Source organism: Perna viridis, chromosome 3, assembly GCF_037379345.1.
Source record: "Perna viridis isolate PV_CMFRI_1.1 ecotype Kerala chromosome 3, ASM3737934v1, whole genome shotgun sequence".
NCBI classification, from domain to species: domain Eukaryota; kingdom Metazoa; phylum Mollusca; class Bivalvia; order Mytilida; family Mytilidae; genus Perna; species Perna viridis.
This window is the reverse complement of record NC_142447.1, coordinates 34,297,404-34,325,164: the sequence shown is the minus strand read 5'-3', so window position 1 is coordinate 34,325,164 and position 27,761 is coordinate 34,297,404. Positions and strand designations below refer to the sequence as shown.

The following is a 27,761-nucleotide window of genomic DNA, read 5'->3' as shown; positions in this document are numbered from 1 at the left end:
CTTTCTTGGGAAAAAAAACAAGCCCCCTCCCCCCCAAAAAAAAAATGCAGCACCCCTCAGACCATATCTTTTACCTACTCCACTCTTACTGGAGTGGAGGAACAGAATACCAATCTCTTACATTGTATGAGTAACCTTTTACCTGGATATTCTTAATCATTATTAGCTTCACTAAATAAAATATGTGCATGGAAATTGACCTGCAATCCTGACTCCATACATGCAGAGCAAGGTATTTAACTGTGTATCAGTATACAATTTTGAAGAAAAAAAAAACAATTCCAATGAAACACCAGTTTCATCACCACAGCCAGTAACAACAGACTGAATTTAAATATCATTTATTCAATAACAATCATTCATTATAAAAAGCATACTTCACCTTGCAATTAATCAGTAAGAGATTATTAATTAACAATCAACTGATTATAATATAATATAGCACAATGTTTCCTGATGAATTTCTTCATACATTTAATAACTAGACAAAACAACAAAAATACCAGTAAATTTATCCATGAATGAAAATAAAATAAATGGTCTACTGAGAGCAGTTTGATACAATCACAAATGTTGAACAGTTCAGAACTGATTACATATTCCAGTGTTGATAACAAAGTGTGATTGTGGTGATTGTGGTGAAAATAAAATCGAAATCAATTACAGTTAATATGTGACAAGAAGTGGTAAGAAAATATTTGGTATTTTTTTTTTTACAAGATCCATCAATTATTACATCAGTTGAAGTGAGACAAGACAGACAATGACAAGACACAAAATAATGTACATCAAATACAATTTTTTATAGGTATAATAAGTTCAGCACCAGATTATACAGTGCTTCACTATAAATTTTAAAAACAAATAAATGGAACTGTAAAGCTTCTTTTTAAACCGGGAGAACTCATGACATGTAAAATAAATTTGATAAATAAAGGTTACTGAAATAATTAATATATCTTTGTTATCATAATATCACACAAAAATATACATTTTTGTTCAATAAAAAGGGTCAAAAGGATAACAAGGTTCATAAACAAGTGTTCAACAAAGTAACTACTTCTAAAACCAAATAGGCTTTTAAAGTATATAGCAGTTACCCATTTGAAGAAACTTTACAGTGGGTCCCATCAACAGTACCATTGCAATATAACAAAAGCATTTTAAAAGCTAGATAACAAATTATGTGAGATCTATCTTAAAATTCAATATCATACAATAATTAAACAAAAAAAACAGATTAAAATACATGTACATGAAGATTTAACAAGATCAACTTCAGATATAGTGTTAACAAGTAATGAAGGATTTATATGTTACACAAATCTTTAACAATAAATAAAAAAAATTGTTCACTTCGGACGGTTTCTGTTGTGCAACAGAAGAACAGTATCAAATGACATTCAGACTTAATATTACTAAGCTTTAATCAACTTACATGATAGCCTTAAAAATAATTCGCATGACAGCATCACCCAAGAAGGTAATACAGTTTACCATATCAATTTACACATGAGATAAAATTAATAATTCAATATGATTTGTAATAAGCCTTCTGATTGGTTGGATCACTTTGGGCAACATACATGATTTTGTAAAAGCTTATTGATGTCCTTTGGTCAAAAGTCTATGATTCAAATATTTCCAAACTAAATAAAGTTTTGAGCTAGAAACATATCTTAATTTGGACAGTAATCCATTAAAAATTGTTTTGTTTAATTTTTTAATCAGTTATGAGATTTAACGAGGTCTGTGGCAGTTTACACTTCATATTCTGACAAGCGGTTTATTGTCTCAAAAATTGGCTATGCCTTTACAAAAACATACATAAAAAAATCCTCAAAATATGGGTGGCAGGGCATAAAAATATGATGCATACTTCACTTATTCAATTCTAAAATGTACTGGTACATAAACAATAGTATCACAGATTATATTTGAAAAAGAACCTTAACAAAATATTACAAAGTGGGGATTACTGTTATCATTATCACAATAATAAAATTTTCACCATTGTATTCAAGTATATCAAGTCAGTATGACCTGTTATAGCTCTACATATAGGGTTAACATCCACAGGGAGAACTACTAATGTACAACGCAATGACTAGCCCTTTCTACTGAGACACTATGTAAAGCAGCTTAAAGGAAGCACAGAAATAACTGACAGAAGGCTACATTTCACCAACACGCTAAATTTATTATGCAAGTTTATGTAAATTTAGTTCAGTTATGATTCTTAAATATAACCTAGGATAACTTTAACAAGGAAGCTACCACATGGATGAAATGAGAGACTATGAAGAATGGAGCTTGATCAGATTCAAATTAGTAATCAAAATGCTGTTAGCACTGCTTCAATTTTCTCAAGAATCCAATTTTTTATGCTTGAGAAAATTGACGCATGAACAAAATTTCAAAGATTACATGATATTAAATAAAACTGTGATCATACATTTACATTTTACATATTATTAAGAACTGTTTTTTTTTCTTTTTTTCGTAATATGTATAAACTGGATGTCAATCCATACTACTGATCTTGTCTCACATACATTTCCAAAATTTGTTCCATTTCACTTTTTTCCAAATTTTTAAAACTGTTCCAAAGTTAATTTGCATTTCCATTCAAGAACTATAATAAGGCCAACATTTTCTTATAATCTGTATTACGGGACCGCTGACCCTATTTTAGTCAAAAATAAAATAAAAATAAAAGTATGTGAATGTTGTTTTATTTTTGCAAATTCCGCCAACTCATACAATATTTGCGAGAAAATCCCATGCTAAAAATTAAAGAAAATAGATCACAAGTTTTCATTGGACAAGTGAAAAAGAAGCGACCAATCAGTGATCGTTTTTATTTAGTAAGCTATCGGAATTTATCATTAGTTGATGAAAAACACTGAAGGTCAATGGCTGACCACAACCACAATGCGATTGAGGGTCGGCCTACGATTATTTCAAACTCATTATTATTGGTGAATACAGAAAGGTGAATCTTTCTCTATCTGTCAATGAAATAATTGATGAGATTGTCAATGAGAAAGCTGTGGTTGTCATAACAAAGGTGTCCTGCCATGGTCCCACGAACATTTTTATTAATAATATTAATTATTATGCAAACAGCTTCACGAGGATTAATATATTTAACTCCATGATTATGAAATAAATGGTTATTAACCAAACAACATTCTCATACACTGCCCAACACACCGGCAGACAATATTAGCTTAAAAGTTGTGTCTAAATCTCAACATATCTTGTAATACAGTAAAAAAGTTCTGCACAAATTATTTACATTTTTCAAAGCAAGAGTTGTTCAGTATCCCACCTCTACAATTGATACTGATGTAACCAACTATTTCAATACCAATTGCAAATTCAAAATAATCATCTTATCTAGAAAAGCTCCTATCTAACCACCAAGAGATAAGATTATCTTCTATGGATAAATTAAAGGAATCACATTTATATACTGTACTGGGTAAACATCTTGCTCATAATTACCATTTTATTTGGCTTGGACAGCTGATGATTACTGGTCATTATAATAGATGTACATGTCATTATTGTAAACTACACAGACCATGTTAAATTTAACTATCAAATTATATAAACTAAAGATTGATGGACAACACTGCACATCTCAGCTGCAGCTTTTTATCAAGATCATTTCACCTACCAATAAAACCATTATCAAAACACATTATATCAATAAGATGCTGACATCCAGTCATACCTAGGACACAATACAAATGTGATTCTCCAACTAATAACCATAACTGATCAGTGACAATTAAATCAAATGTGGCGTGGGTTCTGATGTATTTACCTAGACAAAAATATATTGTCAGAAGGGTCGAAATGTTTACAGATGACTGAAATACACATTCAAAACATTTTGGAAATGTAGCCAAAAACTTGGAAAGGGGTACAAATGTATCTACACATCAAAAATATTTTATACATCTTCTTTTCAAAAGTAAAAAATTGTGTGTATTCTCTGTTTCATTGTGAAAACAGTATCAATCAGTCTTAATAATTAAAGAAGTGAAATGTATATTAAAATTGGGTATCAAAAGCTTTTACTTTTCACACATTTAGAATATAGCAAAAAAAAAAGAAAAACAATTACTTTTGTTTTTATTTTTTCCACTGACTCGCCAAGATATAGACTTTTATTTTTATTTTTATTTGCTCCCCTTGACCCAATTTTTTTGAAAAAAAAATCCCATAAAACAGAATATAAAAAAAGTTGGCCTTAACAGAGTATTTATCCTACACTGCACTAAAATGAAAGTAATTTCAGCTTGATCAACAGAAGATTTTCAAAAACTAGACACTTTTATCAATTCAATAAATTTTCCTGCCAATTTTACTGGCCAAAATCACTGCTCATCACTTCCTGCTTACCAATGGTAATATATTAATAATTGGATAATAAGTGCGTTAAATGGATCATTCTTAAGACATTTTATAATTCTTAACACATTACTACAAGAACTAATTCTCTAAATGTAAATTTATTATTAAACAACTTTCAAGGTCAAAAAGGAGTCCCTACAAATCTTCAGTTGATATGAAGACTAGATCTTAATTTTATTTGCATAAATAATAGAATATTATTGAGCTGAATAATTGCAAGATAACATATTTACAAGTAATAAAAAAGGTATTGAATGATATAAAAGGAATTACATTTGGACTATATTTTTGTGTAATGTTCAGAAATAGTAGGGAAGTTCCAGTGATGGACCAGTGACATAAGGTATTTCGAACCTGAAGGATCAACTCCCCCTCTCAAAAAAAAAATTATAACTTCTAATGCTTATGATAAAAAACCATATATATGTTCATTGTAACATACATTGATATGCAATACCAGTATTAAAAAATCAATATTTCCACTTACATGACAAAAAATACAATAACTTTTACAAAAATAACAAATATGTATAACTATATGTAAAATATAAGGGGAAAAATAAAGATGTTTAACAGTGCAAGTGAGCCCGTATATATAACTGAGGTGACCACAAATGCAATTCATTTTGGCAAGTATAATGCTTTAAAACATGGCTGGGGCCTGAGATTCAACAATATGATTATGAACACAGGAAATTGATATTTGTAAGTAATTCTTGACTTTTCCAGCCTCTTATCTTTCTTACAGTACTACATGTAGCTGTCTACATCTATAAATTAAAATATAACCACCTTTTTCTATTTTGGCAGTTTAGGGTTATGTAAATCATCTTCAATAAAAATATAACTTGATAACTTGAGATAATAGATTTAAACTTTTAAAATGTTATAGTAAATTAATGAAAAAATAGGTCATCTAAAGGGTATTGAATGATATCCCGCTATGTTGCAAAAAATGTTGTGAGTAAAAACAACTTTAAAATCCCATGACTTGTGTGTAAATGATCAAATTGAAATTCAAACTTATCTGTATTTCATGATATCCAATAACTACTTAGTTTGAAATAGATTGTTCAATATATGCTAAAGTTATCACCTGGAAACCATTAGGACAAACCCACTAGCTACTTTTCAGAGGGCATCACATAATACCTCCACAATTTAGAATATAAAAACTAGACCACTGTAAGTAATGCTCACTAACTTGAAGGGTCCCTATGCTGTCATACATCATTAAAACTCGGAGGAACTTTTAACAGATACCAATAAATAAAACTATCAAAGAATGCTGATTAATGGCAGTGCATAACATTAGTATAAAACAAGTGCATTATGAAGTAAATACAGTATCTAAACCAACTGTCCTTTTTTTCATCATTTATAAGAATGTCATAAAGAAAAAATTATTAAAATAGGTTGCATTTGGCCATTAAAACATGTCAAGTAGATGACAAAAATATAACAATCTTCGTGGTGGAAAATTTAAAAACATGTAGGTTTACAAACTTAAGTAGTCATGGCAACACATATCCTGTCACTTTATAACCTGAAAATGTGTTATACAGTCTACTAAATATTATTACAATTACTATTATACAGTATCTTAACCATATTACATACAATGACAGAAAAACTTTTAACAAACATGAGAAAATGCTGTTCAGTATTCTTAAAGCTAATACATACAAATAAATGCAAAATGAAACAACTGACCGTTATGCAAATTTCTTTTTTGTATCAAATACAACGTAAGAAATAATAATAAAAAACAAACATTATTTTAATTTGACAAGAAGACTTGAACAAACTTCTCCATTTGAACAGATATTAAGAGATGGTTAATGAGATGACAAATATAATAATGATTGAACAAAAATGTTTAATTGCTTAACACAGTGCAGTCAGATATAAGACACACAGATGAAAGTGCCAGGCATGAGAATTAAATCCAGGGCAACATATGACAAATCACCATGACCTATTGAAGAGTGGAAATTGTTGTGTTTTATGATCACTTCTGGAAAAGGTAACATAAAACCATGATAAATCAGCAACTTTCTGCTTCCTAAGTCATCCCAACCCTTTATTTCTAGGCTGTGGTGATCTAAGATAATCATGTTTATTTATTTTAATATTAAACATATGACTGTCATATACAAGAAAGCTCATACATACAACAATCATATTTATTATCAGATAAAAATTATCACGATTTGAAATATCTTACAAGAATTGAACATCATATATGATCCTGTGACAGTTTTGGCTTTGAATGTTATACATTTTATTGGCCTATGGGTGTTATTGATGATTTTTACAGAAAAATTAATCACAACAAAGATAATCTTTGGAAACAATGCCACAGTCACAGTTATAGGAACCAGTAGTGTGTTCCTTAATTATTGGTAAATCGCTAGTAAAATGAAGCATTTTTTTTTTCAAAAGTTGCTAACACTCATCCTAATTTGAATTCTTGGATTTCTTTCACATGTGACCTTTTCATGACCTTTTAACTTTTTCCACTGTGTTTCAATTTAAGAAAAAGATTGTAAAAGAAATCCAAGGTTTTCAACAAGACAATGATAATCAGAATCTAAACATTGTATTATGCCATAGCTACATCTGTTGGAGGCTTTTCTTCATCTTCTTTCAGTGGTTCCATTTCAACAGAAAGCTCATATTCTCTCTGCTCCCTGGCCCATGGCTGTAATTCACCACTACCAAATATCAGGTAGAAGATAGCACCAAAAAGATAAATTGCAGCAGCAACATAGAATACAATCTGCCATTGTTCTCTGGATTGTGACTGAAATATAAGAAGCATAACTGAATTAATGGAGTATACAAGTGCATAGAATTAAAATCGAATACTGGTAATACAATGTACAGTTAAACAATTTTAAAGACATCCAATCTTTAGAAGGCCCAATGATATTCACTTGGTATGTTTTCAATGTGCACACAGTCCTAAAAAATCCATATCATTAATTTTGTTTAAAATGACATAGTGTAAAGTAAATACACATGTTGCAGAAGAAAAAAAATAAATAAAAGTTTATTAAGCAAAATGAAATAAGAACAAGAATGATAAATTATTAAACCATTTGGTATTTAATACAATATTTTATCAAAATACCTCTTTAGTGATAACCCCAACAACTGCTGGAGATATAAAGCCAGTGACTGATGCTATTGAATTGGTGATTCCAAACAGTATTCCTGCATATGGTGGAGCAATATCAACATGGTTGACAAGGAAACCACTGTACTGGAACCCTGTTAAACTAACAGCAAGGATCAGCAGAACAATAGCTGCAGCTTGTTTTGAACAATCAACATATCCAAGTCCTATCAGCATAATGGCTGGAACTATCTTGCCTGTAAAATACATAATCTAATTAACTACAAACTCAGCAACCTGAGAAACACACCACACATTTATTTCTTTGGAATATAAAAGTCAGATGCATCTCAAAGTAACAGTGTATAACTGAAAATCGGTTACTTGGTTAGTGGATCAAATTATGTGAAAAAGAAGACTTTCCAAATTTTCAGTTCTTTCTAAAATATTGACATTTTCACCCAAAAATGAAAAAAAGAAGCTGTATCCCCAAAAAATGATGCAACAAGTGTCCTTTTATTGCAATTTCTTTTTGTTCTTGACAAATAAGTTTATGTATTCTCCATGAGTTATTGTATTTATCAACTACAGCAAAATCAAAACAAATCAAATTAACACTAGATTAACTGTCAAAATTCTTTCCATCACCAAATCAAAACTACAAAGGTTTAATCAACATACCAAATGCATCAAAAGATTTACGTGTAACAGTTGTATTCATTAATCCTCTTTCACGGAAGAAGTCAGCCAACCATCCAGCAACATTAATTATTATCCAAAATGCAACATATGGTAATGCTGAATAAAGTCCATTCTAAAAAAAAGGATATACAAGTTTATATAATGGATCCTGCGGAAAATAGCTCATTCAGCAAATTAAAACAGCAAAGCATCCCACTTCCATTCCCAGAAATTACACAGAAAACCCCACAAGTCATTCAAATGGAAATGCAAGATAGAGGGTATACATTGGCATCACCAGAAGAAGAATGAGTACTAGTTTTATTGAATTCCATTCAGCAGTTATAGAGTAATTAAAGATTAGAAGATAGCCCCCTCCCCCACCCTTGGTTGATGAATGATTAAGTCCATGTTTGGTATCAGGTAAACCCTAAATCTCAATCAGATAGAAAGCAAAATATGTGGTGAACTTTGTGTGCAAGATTCAATAATCCATGGGACAGACAGACAGACATGCATCTTTTTTGCATGGTATTATATAATACCTCACCACTCCATGTAGCAGTTTTTAAAAGCATAATACAGCTTAAAAAAATGTACCATATGATGGGTTATTTTAGTGGGTGTAAATTTAGGCAATTTTGAGGCAAAAAGGTATACAAAAACTTTTGTTGGATGCTACATGCACCAAGTACTTAAGTTCAGATTTAATATTTTGTGGAATTGATTTTAGCATCCTGTGAAAATTACCTGCCATACAGTATTTGGTGATTGTAAAATATATATATATCTAGGGCTGTCACACCTAGATGAACTGTCCCGTACTACCATACATCGTGTACTAAGTTAAAGCCCTAGTTAAATCCTACGAAGAGGAATGACCCGGCCAGCAAAAGCTATATTTTTTATATAGCCTAGCTGGCCGAGTGGTCTAGGGCACTGGACTTTGTGCAGGCGGTGTTGCCATAGATGTCACAGTGGTATGAGTTCAAGTCCTGCGGAGGGAATGACCAAAAATTTGCATCACAACTTTGACAGTTCTAATACATACACCCAAATTTATAATTAATTTGAAATGACTTACAGCAGTGATATCAAGTCTGAGAACATCATTCATGTAAGTAGGTATATTGGTCAGTAAAGTGTAGGCTCCCCAGTCTGATGTTATATTAGATACAACTATAGCTATCACAGGCATTGATGTCAATATCTTGGTCCATGGAACATCTAGTTTCTACAACAAATCAAGTTAATCCCATTGGAATACATCACATTTATCAGTCAGATCAAGTTGCAATCAATTGTATCTGTTTAGTTTATAAAGCATTTTGTGATGGAATATTGCTTTCTATTTTAGATGGAATCCCAAAGAAAGTATTGAGAGCCTGATAGTTGAGATTTTTTTTTATTATACTTGATTTTTTAAATACCCTTTTTCTTGAGCATTTTTAAAAAGATAAAAAAGATTGCAGACCTATTTATGCAACTTGAACAATCCATATTTTATGAAAATGATCAATTAAATCCTGAAATTGAGATTTTTAACATACATGTAGGTGCTATGTAGTGATTCATAATCCTTACAGCATCATTTTCAGTCAAATTTTATAGAAACTATGAACAGAAGAATTTGATAGGTTTACCATATTCAGCTACTTTTTCACAGTATCCAAATTGGTAAAAACACTCACGAGAACTTCAGAAAATGTCTTGTTTAGACAGGTTTACTATATAATAATTCTATCAAAAGATTCTTGATGCTTATAGCTGTTTTTGATTGGTCCAGAACGTCTTTGCCTTAAAGTTCATACATGCATGAACGCCAGTCAACTTGAAACCAATAAGGCTGCTGTGTAGTTCGAAAGAGTGTAAAAACAACCTAAACGGCATAATATAGCCGTAAGAATAGTTTACTACATCAACATTGACTTTACCAGTACAGTTTATTTACAGAGTAATTTTTGGCTCGGGAAAAGAAACTTATAAATGCTTTTAAATCTAACTACAAGTAAATTCACCCCAAAATTACATTGTCCCAGAACTAGATTCTATAAATACATTTACCGGTTCAACACCTTTAAAAAAAAAATTCCAAAATGTTGGGATGTATGAAGGGATCTCTTAGCTCCAAACTCAATGAACGACCAAAGGCCGTTCATGTACTGTTTGGGAGTGGAGATAGCGGTTTAACGATAACAACCGAAAATAGCTGTTTAATCATATAGTGATAATCAGTACAAATGCAAATTCATGAACATGATACAATAGTATTTAACTTACTTTTCCTTCTTCACTGTGTTTGCTTTCAGCCAGGGAAAGCATTATGTAGTCTCGTTCTATCTTAGAAATTCTTTTATGTTCCATTGGAGAGTCACTCACTAATAACATCCACAGTACAAACCACACAAAGCTTGATATACCTGTAACAAGACAATAGTTAACATTAGAGTCTCCAATCAAAGAGTAATGTAAATAGATGAACAAACAGACTACTACTAAGGGTTTTTTTACATGTCTTTGACTAACCTTACAGATCTTACTTGGACAGAACAAATAGACGGACAGGATGATTCCTATATCCCCAAATCTTGTATAATAAGTCATTGAACCATGAATATAACAGCAAGTAATAGTTATCTTCAAGGGAAAGAGTTGGTTTCAGGTCATAATCAACTGGACAAATGACAAGATTCAAACTTTTTGCTCAATATGTGTTTAAAAATATATCTGATAGACAGATTACAATGTATCTTCTTCTCAACTGTCCAGTGAATTATCTACAATGTTTAATCAGGTAATAGTCATTCATTCCAGTGAACTACCTATGACATTACATCAACCAACTGTTATTCTATTGTCCAGTGAACTACCTATGACAGTTCCTCAAGTATTGGTCATTCTATTGTCCAGTGAATTACATACAACAGTTCATCAGATATTGGTCATTCAATTGTCAAGTGAACTACCTATGACATGTCAGCAACCAAAGGTCATTCAACAGCTCACTAGGTATTGGTCATTCTATTGTCCAGTGAACTACCTATGACAGTTCATCAAGTATTGGTCATTCTATTGTTCAGTGAACCACCTACAACAGTTCATCAGGTAGGTCATGCAATTGTCCAATGAATTATCTATGACAGTTCATCAGGTATTAGGCATTCAATTGTCCAGTGAATTATCTACAACCTACAACAGTTCATTAGGTATTGGTCATTCAATCAAAAGAGGATAATGTTACTTTTTTACCTGCCTGTAATTGATGCATTATTTCTACACGATTTTTACAACCTCTCTGTTTCTAGTATTATCTTTTTTTATTGTATTTTATCTATACACTATAACGCTTAATTTGATAGCATTATTTATTCACTATAGACACTATATTTGGGTTTCCCAATACATTCGAAAAAAAATATATATACATTTACCTAATACATAAAATATAGAGGGCCATCCACCAGCAAATCCATATTTACACAGAACAGCAGCCACAGGAAAGGTTAACACATTACCTACTTGAGCACCTGACAAATAATTATGAAAATAGTTTAGAGACTGTCCATTTAGAAATCAGCAGATCCTATGATATGGGTGGCACATGGTAAATTTTATCCCTCAGAATTTTTTGTTCCAATGTAATATCATATATATGTCCAACAGTACAATGGATGGCTCAGAAAATGATTTTACAGTTCCATAAGAAAGGAACCAAGTTTTGCATAAAATGAAAGTTATCTCCCTTCTTCAATGAATTTCAATGCTTTCTATTTAATTTTATTTCTTTTTTACTGTTGCAGTTAATAGAAAATCAAAATTCAACATTGAGAAAATGAGAAAAGATGCATTTGGGATATGAAATTGATGAAAACTTTTTGAAAACAAAATTTGTTATGTGCCACCTCCTGTCTGGTTTTTGTGTTGACACCCTCTCAAAATATTTGAAACAATTATATTAATTCTCAATATTTTTTTTTTTAAATATCAAACTTACTTTTTAATCACTAGCACATGTTCTAGGACAAACTGTTTACAATAATTCTACTACTTGTTACCTCCTGGTTGTTAATTTTTTTTTAAACTTACATGTATAGTCTTCCATAAGCATACATAAATGAGTGATAAGTTCTCTTAAAAGCACTTTAGAAGTAATATAAAATGTTCAAATTTGACATATAACAGAACTTGATAAAAGTGTTTCAATACATTTAGCTCATATGTCTACATACCTGCATAAGTAAAAGCTGTAAGTTTACTTCTCTCCAAAGGTGGGGCCCAATTACCCCAAAGAGCGTGCATGGCTGGAAATACAGCACCCTTAAAATATAATTAACTGCAAAAGTGAATCATTATCCCGAACTTATTTCTTAATCTAAGCCAAAAATGCAAAAAAAAAACTGGTGAAAAGTGGTGCAAAAAAGCTTGATTATACCTATTTTCAAAAAAATTGGCACAAATTTTATTTTTTACAACTTAATCAATTTTTTCATATTTTCTTTTAGAAATTTTCTTATGAGAGGCATAGTTATAGTATCAAAAAGCTTGTTAAAGTATGTATAAACTTCATTTCATACAAATATGTAATTTGCGTATTTAGGTGGATGATTTTTCCACATATTTGCCTTCGGCAATTCTTCTGATAAAATGAGTTTCTACATTATTATTCTTGTATATATTGACAGGTTTTGATGAAACTTGCACCAGCTGGATGTATTAAATATATTTTGTTCAAGGCATATTAGCAATATACAGAAAATGGTAATAAAAACAGTCCTGCTTAAATATCATCTGAGGATGACAGTTAATAAGCATGTCAACTCTTTGATAAGTATATAACAACAAATTACACCATCTCATGAAACATGTACATGTATGCATACATTTATGTATATACTTACTGAGGAAAACCCTACAAGTACTCTCAGAACTATGAGAAATACATAGTTCACATTGGCAGCTGCTGGTGTTATTACTGTGGCAATGGTAGCCATCAACATACTCAAGCCATATACTTTCTTCCCACCAAACTTAGTAGCAATCCATCCTCCAGGGATCTGAGTAACTAGATAGCCCCAGAAAAATGCTCCTAATATGGATCCCTGTATTGTCTTGTCCCATATAAATTCTCCATCCTGAACGGTAAAATAAGTAGATTCTTATTCAAAAAGAACTTACTCTTAATATCAGTGTAGAAAGGTTTGCAGGAATTAATAAAATATTTCACAATTAAATATAAGATGTTTTTGTGCACAACAAAAATTTAGCATAAAATCAGTGTTTTTTTTCAAATATTTGGCTTCAGATTGGGGAATGGAACCTCCAGTTCCCCCTTGGTCTTTAAGATAACATATTTATATTGTAAACTTCATTCTATTTCATTACAAATTCAGTTAATGATGTGTTATTGGCATATCACTTATTCAGTTCATATACTGTGAAAGTACTATTGTTCGTGGGGTACCAATTTTCGTGGTTTTCGTGGGTGTGCCAAACCCATGAAATTTGGTTCCCAACACAAAAATTGATTTTCATAGACATGTATAGTGAAAACCTAAAAAACCATGAATTCAAGAATCCACAAACTTGTGTTTCTTCCCTAATCCACGAAAATTGGTAACCACAAATTAAAGTATTTTCACGGTATTTGGTTTGTAAATGTCCTCACATCAAATGTAAATGTAGTGGTTGAATTGCTGTTAGCTGGAATCAGTCCACACCCTGCATTATCTTGCTGGCTCTGGAGGGAGGCATTAGTCTGAATGGCTGTTTTATTTACCATACAAACAATAGCTACACTCATGTTTACTCTTAGGGCATACACATTGATAAAGCCAAAAAATCCAAGAATGGCTAAACCAATCCGACTTGATGTCCACCATGGCACTACAAAACATAAATATAACACATACATAATATAAGGTTATAAAGGGCACCGTGTACATGCACCTGTGGGTAGCATAAAAATTTGCACATTAATACAAGTTATAAGTAATGATTTGCCCGGTGTGTTCATGCTTCTCCAACATTTGATAATTAGACTAAAACAACATCATATTAGAGTTAGGGATTATGGGGTCTTCAAAAGGGTTTCATGTTTTTAATAAAACTGTATTTTACTTTTTCCAATAAAAAATGTTGAATGCAATATAATATTTTTTCTTGTTTTTGCAATAAAAATAAATAGCACATTAAAGCAATATATATCTATATCTATATATATGGCACGCAAAATTAACCAAAACCCTGTTATCTATGGGTTCACGGACTGTTATTTATGTGTTAACAGACGTAACTCACAATATCACCTGTGATTGATGATTAAATTCTGCTATCCATGGGTTAGCAACCTGCAACCTGCTAACCCATAGATAACCAAAGCCAACCCATAGATAATAGTAAATTAATTATCAATATCATATGCTATTGATAATTATTTTTAGTTAATTCATATAAACCACCATTATATATAAATTAATTCATGAAATTAGCATTATCTATGGGTTAGCAGGTTGCTAACCTATAGATAGTGGAATTTAATAATTGATCACATGTGATATTGTGAGTTACAGTCTGTCAACCCATATAGATAAGAGTGTTATCCCATAGATAACAGGGTTTTGGTTAATATCGCATGCCACAATATATATATATATATATATTGAATTTCATTTTAGAAATAAAATAATACTTTTAATTTTTTGCAATATAATTTAATTCAAAAATTGTAAAAATAGATAAAATAGATATAAAATGTATACCACTGATTATTTTTTAATTACAATTTATTTTGTTTAATATAATGTACTTAATCCAATAATCATGATCTGTGAGGTTTAGCTTGTGTCGTTATTTAAAAAATCAAAGACTGAAGTCATCAAAGTGGCTAATTGTCAAATATTTTCCGCCACTTATTTTGGCTTACCTTCAACATCCGACATGACACGAATGTGATATGCTCTAAAATCAGATGACTTCTGCTAGAATCTTGGTTCCCTTGATATGATTGTAATGTATACTCTTTCGTAACCCTGATGACCTGAATGTTTTCATTACAACTGGTTACCTGGAGCCAGATTAAACAACTGTCAATGGCCATATAGATATCAGGGTCCTGATAATGTATACAACCTATATAGTCAATTGTAACTATTCCTTGTGTTTGAATAAGAAACTGGGTTATATAACATAAATTTGATGCTTACTGATCATTTCTTCTTTTCATGTAAACTTTCTGTTCTCATATAAGCAAAAAAACACATATAGGCATGTGTATGATAATTTTTAAAAGAGGTACATTTTAGGGATCTTTGGGTCAATTATTGACTGGGGAACCAGATTAGGAGCCAGATTAAACAACTGACAATGAATATTCATAGATATCGGCACCCTGATAATTTATATGACCTATTAAGTCTTGTAACAAACCCCTGAATCAGAAACTGTGTAATGTTCACTGCTAACAGATCATTTCATGTAAACTTCCTGTTCTCATACAACCAAGAAACATGTAGAACAAATGTGTATGATATTTAAGAGGTACACTTTTATCTAGTATGAAGCTAGAACTGACCCTATGGCAGTAAACACGTCACGTCTGCAGCATAACATGGAGTGTAAATATATAATTATTCAAATCATATGTGAATATAAAGTACTGAAATCACTAGTGCAAAAAGTCACTAACAATATTAGTGACTTAAAAATATTTATTTCATTTGGATAATTATTAAGAAATGTAGTCAATTGTAGCTACAATGTCAGCCTTAAATGTTCATATCTCCTATGAGAGTTTAAGCAGAGCTAACTGATGCCAACATCTGTCAGTTCAGGATCATTTAACAAGTAAACGTTCAAATAAGTTCAACAGAGTCAGACTTGAGTTCGAAGATATTACCAAAAAAAAATTCAGAAAGCATTTATTTCATAAAGTTAAAAATAACAACAGCAATCATTTTATAGTTCCTCTCGAAAGTTTGTTTGTTTGTTTGATGGGGTTTAACATCCGAGCAGCAATATTTCAGCTATATTCAGACGATGAACATGACATTGGGATGGGACACAAGGACAATGGGGTCAACAAATTTTGATTGCCACTGGAAATAGGGAGAGGTGGGTAGGGTCGGGCAATTTAGCCTCCTGTGGCAGAGCCCTATGGTTCCTACTCCAGGAGAATACCACAGTAGGGTTCTTTAACGTGCAAGGAACATGGCATCTTTCCTAACACGGTGCACCACTATGGTTTGCAGTCAGGTTTTCCATATTATAGCTTGACAATCCCAGCATGTAACACGCTAGGGGTACCCCATTCTACCACCTGGGGCACACATCCCAGTTGCTCTGTGGGCAGAGCGTCCTAGCCCCCCGCTAGGGTTCTGAGCACTATTTAGTCACCTTTTACAACAAGCTTAGCGCTGCTGCAGGCCTATTCTTTTAACACCCGGACCTGCACGGGGCTCCTCTTGAAAGAATTATGACTAACATTTTACATTTAGAGGAAAAACAAGTAAAATTATAACTCATAAGAAACAGCATAACTTTGCCATAAATAATTTTAACTAGAAATCATTGAGGAATCCATCACTGTGGGCCCTGCCGTGGCAATTAAGCCATATATATGAATTTGATTTAGACGATCTACCCACATGCCAAATATCAAAAATCAAAAAGTTACAGCCTGGACAAGTTTGTCAATGAAAAAACAGGAATTTGACCTTGAGGTTGAAGTTCCAGGTCATAGGCCACTATCCATGGTATGTGACGCACTATCTTTAGGTGATCTACCAACATGACAAATATCAAAAGTCCACATCAAATGACAAAAAAGTTACAGCCTGGATGTAAGTTTGTCCGTGAAAAACAGGAATTTGACCTTAAGGTCATAGGCCAATATACATGGTACGTGACACATCCTTTTTAGGTGATCTACCCACATGTCAAATATCAAAAACCCACAATTAAAGAAAAAATAGTTACAGCCTGGACACGAGTTTGCCAGTGAAAAACACGATATGACCTTGAGGTCAAAGTTCTATGTCATAGGCAAATATCCATTGTACATGACACATTGTCTTTACAAGCTCTACCTACATGCAAAATATCAAAAGCCTGCATTGAAGACAAAAAAGTAACAGCCTGGACTCGATTTGTAACAGACAGATAAATGGACTTACATGTATTGATCACTTTAGGGCAACCGTCACTTTTAGTGGTGGGGCCCTAATAAACCTAAAGTTAAAAGTAAAAGCAATATAGATAGAAATATGAATTTTTCATTAACATCTCACAATCCATATATAAATAAAATATATACAGATTACAAAACAATAAAAATATATTAATGCCATTATAAAAGAAACCTCAGAACATGTTTTACTTCAAAGATTTTGGTGAATATTGGATTAATAAAGTTATCTGAATTTCTATTTTTAAAAATGTCAACACCCCAGGGTCAAACCTCTACTATATAATGTAAATCTAAGCTTTTACATAATTATAACATTGAGCTATTTGGTTTTTTAATACAAAATATCCAGTTCATTTATTCAATTACACAAATAACCTAGTTTTTAAGCATAAACCATTCAAATACATCACAGTACTGAACGGACTAAGTTATTTCCCATGAAACTTATCAACTTATAACACACACATATTGTGAAAATTTAATTCAATACTATTATTTTGGACCAGTTACAGAGCAAAATTTTCCTGATTTTTACTTATTTAAGAAATTTAACTCTCGGTGACTGACATTTCATATTGTTTTTATCAATTAAAGAGTCTAAAATATAATTTCATAATCAAGCTGAATATCATATCATATTGATCTAAAGATTTGCTTATTACCTACATGACACCTACATGTAAGGGTGAATGAACCATTATATGTAGGTTAGGGGCCCTATTAAAAAACTGAGGAGCAGCTTGAAAAATGAAAAAATAATTATGCAAAAATCATATATTTTTCAATTTTAAGGGATGTTCAGTAGGTCTACTTCTGTATGAATCCCAACCAAGTAATGACCCTTATTTTTTACAGCTTACTATAAAATATTGCTTGAGTTGCAAGCAAGGAATATTTGATGAATAGCAAAATAATTTGCAAAGCTGGACTACAGTGTCAAAAAGATAACTTACTATTCAATATGTGTATGATCATTTCAATAACATAACTTCACCCACACAAGAAACTTTTCTCATTCTTTTATAACTTGAGGTGGAGGTATAAGTTAAACATTTAATTTCTTCCTTAATTACATGTAGCACTTCAACTGTCAACCAGGAAATTATCCTATGGTTTGAGGACCTACTGGTACAATTTACAGCAGCCAAGTACATCAATGTTACATTTAAAGCATTTAACTTCAAGAAAGGTCTAGTTTAATCAAAGACCCAAACAATTTATTTTGTAAGCTTTAATCATATCCCAATTAAAACAGTTCAAGACAACATCTTGCCTGAACATTAGTTACAACTCCTAAATTCATTCTCAATAGAATATTTAAGCAAATGAACAAAAATAAATTTCACTCCATGTACATGTAGATGTGTTAACCAGGTTACTATTTAAAACACATGCTTTTGTATAAAAGCAACAATCTAACTGAATGAATTCTCTCAGCATTTTTTAATAATGTAATACACTGGAAAAACTAAGGCTAGTTATGTATGATTGCGGTAAAACTTCAAGTTAACAGTTGACTTAAAGTCATAATTTGAATTCCAGATGAGCTTTGCATTATTTTTAGCAATCTTAATAAAGAGTTCAGCTTTGAGTAAGAGTTATTGAATGATGAATTTTGCTATTTCTTTAAATATAGCCAAACCTCAAAAGCAAGAACACAAAGGGACCATAGAAATGTGTTCTAGTTATTGGCAGTTCGAGAAATTTAAGTTGATATATTTCCAGATTTTTTTTTGCTACCAGACTGAGTTAAACTTAATTGTTAAAAATTACTTACTTCCAACAAATTTTCATTAGTACTTGGATATTCTTCTCCTTTGGAAGGTTCTGTTGATTTGTTGATATTAAAAAAAAACTGTGTTTGCTTCCAAAAAACATTCAGAGTTCAAGTTCCTTGGGCAAGAGGAGGATTAAGATGGCAGCCGAGCAGTTAACACACTAAAATTCTGCTCCTCAATTTTTGCAAAATTCTGTGTTAATAATGTGTGATATGACTTAAAAGTTATACCTTCAGATGGGATTTTACTTGGGAATTCCAATAGTGTCATTTTCTGGAGACAAATTTAAATGGAAAATGAGGAAAATAGACATTTAGTGCATATTTTGCAGTGTTTTATTACAAACAAAGGATTATTTCAACACACTATTATGGCCTCAGGACTTTCTAACAACTCTACAAAACAGAAACTTAAGGGCAAAACAGAGGGCAAAGGAAAAACTGTTCAACAATTGCTTGCAGCCAAAGTAGATAAACCTGTAAGTAATCCATCTAAGAGAACTTTTTCTGAAGTGTCATCTGATTCAAATACTAGCCTTGATATATCTAGTATTAACTTTCAAAAAGACCTTGATGAAATTAAGTTTAGCCTAAGGGATCTTACAACTAAAGATGATCTAAACGAAGTGACAAAAGACCTTGTCAAACAATCAGACTTGGAAAATTTTGTAAATGATATAGTGAAGAAACTTTTAGTAAATTTGAATCTTCACTTGAAAAGAAATTGAATGACAAATTAGCAAAATTTCAAAATGAAGTGCAAGAAAAAATGGAAGCCCTTACTATAGAAAATGAAAACTTGAAAAAGAATATTGAAATGAATATATCTTGTATGTCAAAATTGAAACATGAAATGGCAGAAACACAAAAGATAGCAAAGGAAAACAGCATCAGTAGTAACTATAACGAACAATATTCAAGGAAAAACAATATCAAAGTATATAATTTACTAAAGAAAGAAAAACAAAACCTTCGTCAGGATTTTATTAAGATGGTTAAAGATGACCTGAAAGTGGAACTTTGACGAAAGAGACGTAGTAGCAATTCATAGGCTACCAGCCGATCGAGAACCCAGACCCATTATTGTTAGACTCTTCAATTCAGATGTGAAAAGAAGCTTGATGTGGGTCAGACGAGACCTTAAAAATAAAGTGAAATTTGTTGATGATGTTACTAGAAGAAATATGGGCTTGATCCACAGACTTGAAGAAACTGGGCATTTTGAATCTGTATGGTATTTTAATTGTGGTGTTTATGGAAGGACTCCGCGTGGACTACAGCTGAAATTTGGATTATATGATGATATTGAGTACAGACTGAGGCAAGGGAAGTAACTTGAATTTTATTGTTTACATTACAAATGTTCTGTTCAAATTTTGTTGACTTTATTTTCTCTTTTTGCAAAGATTGAATTGAGTATTTTTAATTCAACATGCTCGCCATTTTGAGACTTATTTATTTTTTATCCTATCTGTTTTGTATCATTAAAGAAACTTACTTTTAGAGTATTTTTAAAATATTAAGTTTTTTCATATTTTGCTACAACTACCTGGTGATTTTTCTTATAGATGGTTATAAATGTTGGTTTACTGATCTATTAATATATATTTTAATATGGGATCTGTGAAAATATTAACAGTGAATTGCCAAGGGCTAGGTGACCCTGGCAAGAGAAGAGATGTTCTTAATTTTCTTAAAGTCAAAAACTATAATTTGTACTGCTTACAGGATACACACTTTGTAACTGAAAATTAATCTATTATCAGATCTGTTTGGGGGTATGAGTGTTTTTTTCTCATCCCTAACTTCTAATTCACGAGGTGTAGCTATTTTAGTAAATAATAATGTAGAATTTAAAATATGGAAAGAGAAAAAAGATCGAAATGGTAACTTTTTAGCCTTAGATATAAGTATTAATGGTACCAGACTTACATTATTGTCATTATATGGTCCAAATCAAGATATACCAGGATTTTTTGATAATATTATGTCAATTATTGAAGATTTTGGAAATGAAAATTATGTGATTTGTGGTGATTTTAATCTTGTTTTGAATCCAACTATTGATTGTTTTAACTATTTACATATTAATAATCCAAATGCTAGAATGAAGGTTTTAGAAATTATAGATCAGTGGAATCTTGTAGATCCATTCAGGGAGATATATCCAAATATGAGACGTTATACTTGGAGAAAAAGAACTCCTTTACAGCAATCTAGGTTAGATTTCTTTTTGATACCAGATTCTATGCTTATACATTCAAAAACATGTAAAATTGAACCAAGCTATAGGTCTGATCACTCAATGGTTACTTTAGAATTAGAATTTAATCCTTATGTGAGAGGTAAAGGCCTATGGAAGTTCAACAACTCCTTATTATACGACTCTGAATATATTAATTGTGTTAGAGAAAAAATTATGGATGTTAAAAAACAGTATTGTGCTCCAGTATATAATATGGAAAATTTACATATGATAGAGGATGAAAATATACAGTTAACAATTAATAGTCAGCTATTTTTAGAAACTTATTATTTGAAATAAGAGGTAAAACTATCTCTTATGCTAGTTATAAGAAAAAACTAAAGAATAATTTAGAATCTGAACTTTTAAAAGAAATTGAAAAACTGGAGTCACTATCAATTATTAATTTTTTAGAGTTATATAATAAAAAGACTGAATTGGAAGCTCTGAGGAAAGAAAAAATGAAGGGTAAATTAATTAGAACAAGGGCTAAATGGATAGAAGAAGGGGAAAAACCAACAAAGTATTTTTGTGGACTTGAGTCTAGAAATTTTGCTAATAAGATTATACCTAAAATAAAAAAGGAAGATGGTACTATTGTAACAGATCAATTTGATATACTGACAGAAACAAAAAATTTTTATACAGAATTATATCGTTCTCGAGATGATCCGTTGAATACTTATAACCTAACTGATCTTGAAAATGATCTACAGGATTTGAGTTTCAATAGGTTATCTGAGGATGAAAAGAATTCTTTAGAAGGGGAAATAACTAACACAGAAGCCAGTGAGGATTTGAAAAATATGAAGAATGACAAATCACCTGGCTCTGATGGTTTTTCTACAGAATTCTTTAAATTTTTCTGGAGAGACTTACATGTTTATGTTTTAAATTCACTAAATTATGGGGCAATGATGGGAGAGTTATCAGTTACACAGAAACAAGGTATTACCTGTCTTCCTAAAGACAATAAGCCAAGACACTTTTTAAAGAACTGGCGTCCTATTTCTCTACTAAATACAGTATATAAAATTGGTTCAGGGGTTATTGCTAGAAGAATTAGAAAAGTTTTAGACAAATTGATAGACTTAGATCAAACTGGGTTTATAAATGGTCGGTTTATAGGAGATAATATCAGATTGATTTATGATATTTTGCAATATACCGAAGAAAAAGATATACCTGGTTTGTTATTGTTAATAGATTTTGAGAAAGCGTTTGACTCTGTGTCATGGAGCTTTCTATTAACTGTTTTGAGTTTCTTTAATTTTGGAGACTCTATTATACAGTGGGTCAAAATATTTTACAAAAACATTAACTCTGCCGTTATACAGGGTGGGAACTTATCTGATTTTTTTCAAATCGGTCGAGGATGTAGACAGGGGGATCCTTTGTCTCCCTACCTCTTCATTCTGTGTGCAGAAATACTTGCTATCAGAATTCGGGGTAACAAAAATATTTCTGGTATTCAGGTTTTTGAAGTAGATCATAAACTGTCTCAATATGCCGATGACACATCATTGATATTGGAGTGGACGGATCTGAGAAATCTTTAAAAGCAGCTATGCAAGAGCTAGATTGGTATGCAAACATATCTGGGCTTAAAATTAATTTTAATAAAACCCAGGTTGTTTGGATGGGCAGCAAAAAGTATAGCGAAGATGTGCTTTGCCCTGAAAGACATTTGTCTTGGGGAGCAACAACTTTCAAATTACTAGGTGTATATTTTGATGTTAATCTTGTTAATATGATAGATATGAACTATGATGAAAAGTTGGTTAAGATTAAAAGTCTAATCAACACATGGTCGAAGTGAAATTTGACTGTCATTGGTAAAATATCAGTTGTTAAAACTCTGATATTACCAATTCTTAACCATCTTATATTAACATTACCACGTCCAAAAAGTGTGGTCATAAATAAAATAAATGGCCTTATTTACTCGTATATTTGGAATTCACCTACAGGCAGGGTAAAAAAGGAGATTTTACAAAAAAATCATGCTGAAGGTGGACTGAAAATGATAAATATTGCATGTTTTATGGATGCTTTAAAATCCACCTGGGTTAGAAAAGTTTTCAATTCTGAGAGTAAATGGCTTAATATATTATATTTTATTGTTGATAGAGAAAAACTTTTAAAATGTGGGAATGGATATGCAGTGTCAGTAAAATGTAAAAATATGTTTTGGAAAGATGTATTTAATGCTTGGAACAGTATTATTGAAAAAGATAAAGATGATAGCTGGAAATTTTTTGTTACTAGTCCCTTGTGGTGGAATAAAAATATTATTGTTGGTAATAAACCTGTATTTTATGAGGAATTTTTTCAAAAAGGTATTATCTTTGTAAATGATATTTTGAAAGAAGATGGATGCTTTTTGTCTAATTTAGAACTTCAGCAGAAATTTGCTATTAATATTGATACTATGAAGTATAATATCTGCACTAAGACAGACAAAAAGATCTTTTGTGTACAATGATAAAAATGTTGTATGTCCATTCTGTCCGAATCATATTAAATTGTTTATGAAGAGTAAAAAAGGCACAAAAGATACGTATTCAGTGTTGATAAAAAATAATTGTGTGCCTTGTGGACAACAAAAATGGTGGGACATATTGGATATTAATGATCAAGAATGGAAGGATATTTTTAAACTTCCATTTTTAGTGACAAAAAACACTAAACTCCAATGGTTACAATTTAGAATAAATCATTACATAATTGCAACAAATAAATATCTTTTTAGAATACAAATTACAGATACTGCAAATTGTACTTTTTGTGATGAAGAGGTTGAGACTATAGAACATTTATTTTGGAACTGTGAAAAAGTTCAGAATTTTATCCTGGAAATTGATTTTTGGCTTATATCGAATGATATCAGCATCCCCTTTACTAAAAAGAATTTTTTGTTGGGAGATGCTTCTAGAGGCAGAAGAAGTCTAATTTTTAATCTTTTCTTTCTCAAAATTAAACAATTCATATACAATTGTAAATATTTTAGAAAACAGTTATCTTAACAAGCATTTAAAAACATTATCAAAGATTTATATAACATTGAAAAATCTATTGCTGTCAGAAATAACAAACTAGAGCAATTTAATGAATTGTGGAATATTTTCACTGTTATATTATGAAAACTAATTTATATATACTTAGATTTCATTCTAAATGATGAAACAAATAAATAACATATGTACAATGGCCAACAGATAGATTCAGAAATTTACCAGGGAAACAAAAAAATCTTGTTTTTTTTTATTATTAATTTTTTTTTCTCCTTCATGTGGTTTTTTAATTTTGTCCCAAATCGTAATTTTCTATTTTTTTTTTTTCAATTAAACAAACTGCTTTCAAATCTGTATGTTTGTTAATAAATTACATTTTTATTGCTCTAGACTTATCTATCTGTGGTTTTTTTCTTTGATATTCTGTTGTGATGTGTGTAAACATTATTATTGAAAATCATGTATGTACTAACAAATACTAACATTTGTGTATATTTTGATATTATTGCTACTATTGTTAATGAACCGGGTTAAGGTACCAGTACTCGATGTTTTCAAACTAACAAATGTACAGTTTTCAATAAAATAGATAAATTTTAAAAAAAAAAAAAAAAAGTTCCTTGGGCAACAGTTTGTTTCATCTAATTTTCTATGATGCTTTCATTACAGCAGCTTTGGAACATTTTCTTACTTCAATCAGTACTATGTTTGATTAAAATTACCAAGTGATCACTAAAATATTACCTGTAAAATGACACTTTGATTAATGATAGGTAAGGTTGTGTTTGAGAAATCCTGGGTGTTCAAGACATACAAGTTTTGCGGATTTAGCATATACCTCGATAACTAGTACAGATAAAAAGAAATATCCAGTTGATAAAATGATCTTTATGACATACCACAGTCTTCACGAAAGTTGAAAATTCTTGCAGAACATTCGGTCCGGCACTAATAAAATTTTGTCGGTCCAAGCACATTTATGCCGAACAACCTTTTGGGGGAAAAATTAACAAACACCACATGAGGCAATGGGTGATACCCTTTGAGAAGAATTTCTATTATATTTTGTTCATGTTTTCATTTGTTCTTGCCCTGTGTGGGTTCGGGTGTCAAAAGAATAAGCATGCAACAGCACTAAGCTTGTCATAAAAAGCGACTAAATAGTGCTCAGAAAACTGGGTAGTGTGCCCCAGGTGGTGGAATGGGGTACCCCTGGCATATTACATTCTGGGGTTGTCAGGTTATAAAACAGAAAACCTGACCACAAACCATAGTGGTGTACCATGTTGGGAAAGATGCCACATTCCTCGCATGTTAAAGAACCCTGCTGTGGTATTCGATAGTAGGAACCTTTGTGCACCGCCACAGGAGGCTAATTTGCTAGACACCACCCACCCCTCCCTATTCCTAGTGGCTATCAAAATTTGTCGACCTTATTATCCTTGTGTCCCATCCCATTTTTCATTTCACCATCATTTCATGTTCATCGCCTGAATATAGCTGAAATATTGCTGCTTGGGTGTTAAACCCCAACAATCAATCAATGAATTGTTCTTAGTCATTACTCATTTGGTACATGTATGTTTTTGTTTCAATTTTTTTACAATGTTGTACTTTAGGATCGAAACATGTGTCCTACATTGTTTACCTCTATTATATCTTTGATAACTCTATTTTAATAGTTTGCAACATGCTGACATATATTTTTTTAGAACGTTCTGAAACTGTGACTGTTTTTATTATAAGTAAAGTTTTACATGAAAACAAAATTTTAAGTTCAGTTTTATTTCATTCTCTGCTGTAATTCAAAATCATTTCATTTTGAAAGTCCAAACATTCATCACCACAATCATCATCATCATCCACATCTTTATCACATAAAGATTATACAGGGATTTCATAGACATTGATAAAAGATTCATTTTGAATGAAATTGTGTTCAGTTTCCTTTCTTCTATCTTATTTTCCTTTGGTTCTTGTTCCTGTTTTTCAACATCAACACCATCAAAAGAGACATGGCTTGTTTACATTTTCATGTGGTGGTTCCCTATATATTTCACACGACACCGCCATGTACATTGACTTAGTATAGTGCGATTTCATTGGATTATATTACAGAGTTACCAATCAAATCACATCATACAAATAGGAAAATCATCCCGGTATCTCATGAAATAATTGCCAGACATTCAGTCTGATGGTAAGAACGGAACTATCATACCGACACATATATTACGGGACTGGTCCGGCGGTCTGGAACTTTCACGAAAACTGCAAGGCCTATTATTTGTTTTTATTTTAATACAAGTTTGAAGTAATCATCATATGAATGTAATACAATCACATGTTCTTTGAATATAACTTCAGTAATTGTACTTGGTTGATAAATTTCATCATACATGTAGTATTGTTGCCTTGTAATATTTCTGTTGCTTTTTATTTACCCTGAAAATCAACTTGTCAGCCAATTGTCACATTTACAATAACTTCCAGCAATATTTTAAAGTAGTCAAATAATAGACGTGTGATAATAGACCCTTTTCATGCTACTTTTCAACAGCCTCGGGTGGCATTTCCACGAGGTAGATTCAACACTTTTCCCTACATATTAGGTTGATATCATTAAGAGTTTTACAAAAAGTTGCATTTTCCTTGCTGAAGTATCAACTGAGTCTGCCCTGAAAATTAGCACAATGGGGTCTACTAGTATATATATGTATGCAGAGCACCCAAATATTTCATTCAAAGAAATCTGGATTTGTAATTTTTAAGAGGCACCTTTCTATTTTTACTGTAGGATAGTCTGTACACCATATTTGGAATTATTCCCCTTTGACCATTCATTTTTAATAAACAAATGGAAGTTGCCCTGTTGCAAGGGTGTAAAATGAATATGCATCCTGTACCAAATGTTGTGGTAAGTTTGATAAACATGAATATAGTACTTAACGCTGTCACATGCTTGTGGAGGTGCCGCGTGAAAAAAATATACCTATATAAAAATACTAATGAGAGTTTTTAAGCACAGTAGGCCGGGAAGCGGTTTGTTGTTGAAGAATGTATAATCCGTAACGTACAACTTAAAGCTACAGTCCTTAACATAGAATACCAAATTTGTTTATCGTTCCACCAGAGACTTTATATTACACTGCATGGTCGCACGTTTAATTTTCTTCAAATGCAGTTTAACATACCTTCTTTGGGATCCACCGTTTTCTCGATGTCATACTCTGTTGTTGTCATTCTGGAGAACACGCTCACTACGTGGATGCTTGGCTTGATGGTGATGCAACCGCAATCTACTGGTACCA

The 27,761-nt window shown here is 31.5% G+C and overlaps 1 protein-coding gene and 1 pseudogene across 1 annotated transcript; one reads left to right on the top strand and one right to left on the bottom strand.

Moving 5' to 3' along the window:
• Window positions 1-325: 325 nt before the first annotated feature.
• LOC148621979 (putative transporter slc-17.2) lies at window positions 326-27,761 on the bottom strand. The gene is made up of 10 exons (XM_088571414.1): window positions 27,645-27,761; window positions 13,896-14,113; window positions 13,129-13,362; window positions 12,460-12,547; window positions 11,662-11,757; window positions 10,511-10,650; window positions 9,315-9,464; window positions 8,231-8,363; window positions 7,565-7,806; window positions 326-7,234 (listed from the first exon to the last, which is right to left on the bottom strand). Exons 1-10 carry the CDS (start codon window positions 27,691-27,693, stop codon window positions 7,034-7,036), a joined length of 1,551 nt encoding a protein of 516 aa, XP_088427540.1. The 5' UTR covers window positions 27,694-27,761; the 3' UTR covers window positions 326-7,033.
• On the top strand, window positions 19,553-20,624 carry LOC148621980 (uncharacterized; annotated as a pseudogene).